Here is a 5,705-nt window from a genome sequence, read left to right as displayed (position 1 = left end):
TCTGTGGTCCTGAACACTCCGGAGCAGGTTTTCATTAAGGACCTCTCTGTACTTTCCCTCGACCTTGACTAGTCTCCCAGTCCCTGCCGCTGAAAAACATTCCCACAGCGTGATGCTGCCGTAGGGATGCTTCCCCGTAGGGATGGTGCCATGTTTCCTCCAGACGTGACGCTTGGCATTCAGGCCAAAGACTTCAATCTTGGTTTCATCAGACCAGAGAATCTTGTTTCTCATGGTCTGAGAGTCTTTAGGTGCCATTTGGCAAACTCCAAGCAGACTGTCATGTGCCTTTTACTGAGGAGTGGCTTCCGTCTGGCCACTTTACCATAAAGGCCTGATTGGTGGAGTGCTACAGAGATGGTTGTCCTTCTGGAAGGTTCTCCCAGCTCCACAGAGGAGCTCTGTCAGCGTGACCATCAGGTTCTTGGTCACCTCCCGGAACTCTGGAGCTCTGTCAGAGTGACCATCAGGTTCTTGGTCACCTCCCGGAACTCTGGAGCTCTGTCAGAGTGACCATCAGGTTCTTGGTCACCTCCCGGAACTCTGGAGCTCTGTCAGAGTGACCATCAGGTTCTTGGTCACCTCCCGGAACTCTGGAGCTCTGTCAGAGTGACCATCAGGTTCTTGGTCACCTCCCGGAACTCTGGAGCTCTGTCAGAGTGACCATCAGGTTCTTGGTCAACTTCCTGATCAAGGCCCTTCTCCCCCAATTGCTCAGTTTGGCCAGGCAGCCAGCTCTGAGAAGAGTGTTGGTGGTTCCAAACTTTCATTTAAGAATGATGGAGGCCACTGTTCTTGGGGACCTTCAATGCTGCAGAAATGTTTAGATAAACCATCCCCATATTTGCTCTGACATTCACTGTCAACTGTGGAACTTTATACAGACAGGTGTGTGCCTTTCCAAATCATGTCCAATCAATTGAATGTACCACAGGTGGACTCCAATGAAGCTGTAGAAACATCTCAAGGATGATCAATGCAAACAGGATGCACCAGAGCTCAATTGAGTCTCATAGCAAAGGGTCTGAATACATTAATACATGTGCAAAAAGGTCTAAAAACCTGTTTTCGCTTTGTCATTATAGGGTATTGTGATGTCATTATGGGGTATGGTGATGTCATTATGGGGCATGGTGATGTCATTATGGGGCATGGTGATGTCATTATGGGGCATGGTGATGTCATTATGGGGCATGGTGATGTCATTATGAGGCATGGTGATGTCATTATGAGGCACTCCTCGTTTATTTGTATTTTTATGAGGATTGTTTTTTATTTAATAGATTTTAATATAAGGCTGTAACGTAACAAAATGTGGAAAAAGGGAAGGGGTCTGAATACTTTCCGAATGCACTGTAGTGTTCAGTAGGTCTTAGCCAGCTAACGACATAGGACGAGAAAGTATATTTTGTCAGTGGTTTAAATTACCTTTGGCTTCTCCACTGGTTGGGTTGGATTCACTGCTCTTCGGACCATTGGGGAAATATTTTTCAAATCCTGAAGTAAGAACACCAAACTTTAGAGCGCACAAAATCATAAATGAGCATGAAAAACTTCTCTCATTTTAATAACCCATAAATATATTATGCTTCGTTTTATATGTAATCAGAAAGAATGGGAATCTGCTAGATGAATACAGTGAACGTTGAGGTACATACCTTTTGGTGGTTTGGAGCAGAGTCTTTGATAGGCACCTAACACATGTTCAAACAGAGTCCTCCTTTCAAGTACTATCTGGCTGTCTGCTTGGCTGGAGGCCTTGAAAATGACAGATGACAATCAACATAACATATTCCATTTAGCAGACGCTTTTATCCAAAGCTACTTAGTCATGTATGCATTCATGTTATGTATGGACGATCCAGGGCTTCGAACCCACAACACTGGTGTTGCAAGCGCCACGCCCTATCAACTGAGCCATACATAATACATACATACACATACATAACCTGAATGCTTGGAAAAAAATAATGTTGCACTAAATAAATGCACTTTTTCCTCCAACTCCATCCGTGGTCACCACCGTCCTTTTAAACGTTTTGATCGATTCAAACAGCAGCACACCTTCAACTGCGTCTAGTTTTTAAGCCATTGGTGTATTTAAGTAGTAGTGTTAGAATAGTTAGAATTGAGAAACACGGGCCTCCCGAGTGGCGCAGTGGTCTAAAGCACTGAATTGCAGTTGCTAGCTGTGCCACTAGAGGACCTGGTTCGATTCCAGGATTCCAAACCTCTCCCGAGTTTATATGGGAGTTGCAGCGATGGGACAGGACTAGAGGTTGACCGATTAATCGATCATTTCCGGATTCAACCATATTAATGACCAAAGGCTCGTATTTCTGTGTGTTATTATGTGATAATTAAGTCTGATTTGATAGAGCAGTCTGACTGAGCAGCAGCAGGCCCATAATCATTCATTCAAACAGCACTTTTGTGCGTTTGCAAAAACACCGATGTTCGCAAAAACACAGATGTTTATGACTTCAAGCCTATCAGCCTAATGGCTGGTGTAACCAATATGAAATGGCTAGCTAGTGAGCTGGGTGTTCGCTAATACTGTTTCATAAGTCACTCGCTTTTAGATTTGGAGTAGTTATTCCCCATGCGCTGCAAGGGCCGCGGCTTTTGTGGAGCGATGGGTAACGCTGCTTCGAGTGTGGCTGTTGTCGATGTGTTCCTGGTTCGAGCCCAGGTAGGGGCGAGGAGGAGGACGGAAGCTATACTGTTACACTGGCAATACTAAAGTGCCTATAAGAACATCCAATAGTCAAAGGTATATGAAATACAAATGGTATAGAGAGAAATAGTCCTATAAATACTATATTAACTACAAGCTAAAACCTCTTACCTTGGAATTTTGAAGTCTCATGTTAAAAGGAACCACTAACTTTCATATGTTCTCATGTTCTGAGCAAGGAACTTAAACGTTAGCTTTTTTACATGGCACACATTACTTTCTTCTCCAACACTTTTTTGCACTGTTTTTGCATTATTTAAACCAAATTGAACCCGTTTCATTATTTATTTGAGGCTAAATTGATTTTATTTATGTTTTATATTAAGTTAAAATAAGTGTTAATTCAGTATTGTTGTAATTGTCATTATTACACGGTCCTCCAATAATTGGTATTGAAAAATAATAATCGTTCGACCTCTAGACAGGACTGTACCTACCAATTGGATAACATGAAATAAAATATAAAATATTTGAGAAACACTTGTCTTTACTTGAGTACTACGTATAGAAACCAAGTGCACGTGAAAACGTCATGGAATACACTTCAGAAATATTGCACCATAAAAAATTTTTGTTGGTGCGCCTACTGTCATTTCTCAGAGTAACACTACAACAAAAAAATAGGTAGAGATTTTTTTTAAATGAAGCATCATTAGCTAGTTTAACGATCGCTCTGAAATCTTAAAAAATGCCCTGAACTGTCAGTTGAACAACATTCTGACCACACTGGCTGCATTGCAAAATAAAACGTACACATACATCTTATTCAATAATTTCATCCAAATTGCTTGCGAGCGTCTGCATAGCCAGGCGCTATAATAAACATTGGTTCTATCAACTTGGTTCCATTTTAGACGCTCGATGCGCTGCAAGTCCTTCCTCCTCATTGTTTTTTAGGAGCATAACCCCGATTAGGTGATTTAATTAAAGATGAACGAGGTCCAGACTCCAATCCAGCAGGTTGCAAACACCACATAAAATAGAAAAAAAGACCTTACTAGGAGAGATCACTTTTTAACTAACTGGGTTTTCCCCTTTCATCTGTGGATTAACTGTAGGAGTAGAGAACACACGATTTTGTGTGACTCAAAATGGGTTGATATTCTACAAAAGATCCAGCAAGAAAAAGGACAGTGTACATATCAAGTAAAATAACAAGCCAATGTATATATATCCCATGACAAATTAGCTAGTTAAATGTCCATGAATGTTTCATATGCTTTTCGACCTGTACCCAAATTAAATGAATTCGTTCAGAGTTCTTTGTGATCTTTCCATCTGCGTGTCCTGATCGCATCTGGTGTGGAAGGACACAAATCACCACGCGTCGTCCGTATTTTAACATTGACGAATGCAAATAGTCACTACACGTGTATACATAACGTTACCTAAAATAGCTAGACATGTTGTAACGTTAGTTTAACACGCGATAGTTGACTAGCTAACGTTAAATAACAATTTAATTCATCATGTAATCTCGCCCTGTGTTATCCAACCACGGCAATGTCATTCGCAGGCCTGTTCTGCTAGGTAAGAATGGCAGGTTGTTTTGTTGGGCAAAATAATGTTGGATTATGACAGTATCTAGATTTTCCACAAACAAACCACATGTAAAGACTACCTATTGCCAAAACAAACTCGTAATGCCTTGTTGTCATGCAATGAGAATCGACTAGCGCTGTTTGTTTTGATGTTGTAACGTCGTTAGTTAGATTGCAACTCACCAGTCGTGCACCGTGAGTTGTTCTGACGTTTGGAGGCAGCAACATTTTGAATAGATTCCTGCCACCTCTTGACAAGCGGAGGTATCGGTGAGCCATTCTGACTTGTTACGTTGACACCTTGGTTATTCTATAACGGATTAATTTTTTTTCATAAAGATTTATCACAAAAAAAAAATGTTTTGAAGACTTATCTCATACATGCACTCTCCCATCCCATTACAAGAGCCGCCATTATTTTTTCCCTTCAACATGACGTAATGACGCAGCGCTTCTCTTGTTCTTTTACGGCAGACTACACCTAATTTGGGTTATAGCCGCCACCTACTGTACTGGTAGTGAACGGAAGAAAAATAAAAATCCATTGCGAAAAATGAGGGTTATAATATCACCATCATATACAAAGAAAAATACATTTGTAAAAAATTTAAAAAAGCCCCACCCCACTCCTTCAGTGATAAAACAAATCACATCCCTACACAGGCTCAGGGGCCGAGCATTCATGTGTAGACCGAGCATTCATAGACAAGATTCCTTGTAATACCTCTGCTGTAAAATAAATTTAAAAAACATTCAGCCGCACTCACAATGCCTGTTTTCTCCGATTTCTTATTTGTTTGCGCTGTACAGTTTAAAACCAATGCAATAAACAATACAAAGTCCACCTTTTTTTAAAACATGCATTGTGTCAGGATCCGGTGGGCGAGCAACATCTACTGAGGTCTTGCAGGAGAAAATTCACGACTAGGGGTGATTTCCCAGGATCTAGACTGTTCTCCCAGAAGTAGTAAGCAGAATCAACATAAGGTTCATTAATAGACATGTGCAAGCAGAATAAAGGCTGTACTCAGTTGAATAGAGCTGGGTCAACATGGAGTTAATCACTAGACATTGTAAAAACAGAACGTAAGCAGAAAATGTATGCCTGTGCTGTTGTAGGCCTGAGGGAAGTCAATGCCTGGTCCTGTGACTAGCTTTAAGGCATATGGTTGTATTATATATGTATGTCTGCGCCATTACAGGCTAAGGGAAGCCATTATGTAATCCTATGAGTATCATTAGACAGACACACGCATTACGTGTGTCTAGTTTTTTTGTATCGTTGCTATGGTTACGCTACGCCACCAATATAATCTGTAAACAAGCATGAATTGAGACAGAAAGATAATGGTGGCAAGAGGCCAAGGGGTGTGTAGAGGACTGCTAATTCTTATGTAGGTGACATTACTGCTATTGCATTGTTATAA

General features: G+C 41.0%; 1 protein-coding gene across 1 annotated transcript in view; it reads right to left on the bottom strand.

Annotated features, from left to right (window-relative positions):
• The window catches only part of afg3l2 (AFG3-like AAA ATPase 2), a 26,699-nt gene extending 21,971 nt beyond the window's left edge, over positions 1-4,728 (bottom strand). Inside the window, exons 1-3 of the mRNA XM_046360547.1 lie at positions 4,462-4,728; positions 1,659-1,758; positions 1,429-1,497 (exon numbers count right to left, since the gene is read on the bottom strand). Coding sequence (XP_046216503.1) covers positions 1,429-1,497; positions 1,659-1,758; positions 4,462-4,557 — 265 coding nt within the window. The 5' untranslated portion in view covers positions 4,558-4,728. The remainder of the gene's footprint in view (positions 1-1,428; positions 1,498-1,658; positions 1,759-4,461) is intronic.
• Between the last annotated feature and the right edge of the window lie 977 nt (positions 4,729-5,705).

The sequence above is a fragment of the Oncorhynchus gorbuscha genome, linkage group LG08 (assembly GCF_021184085.1).
Source record: "Oncorhynchus gorbuscha isolate QuinsamMale2020 ecotype Even-year linkage group LG08, OgorEven_v1.0, whole genome shotgun sequence".
In the NCBI taxonomy this organism is placed as follows: Eukaryota; Metazoa; Chordata; class Actinopteri; order Salmoniformes; family Salmonidae; genus Oncorhynchus; species Oncorhynchus gorbuscha.
This window is presented reverse-complemented; position numbering and strand designations above follow the sequence as displayed.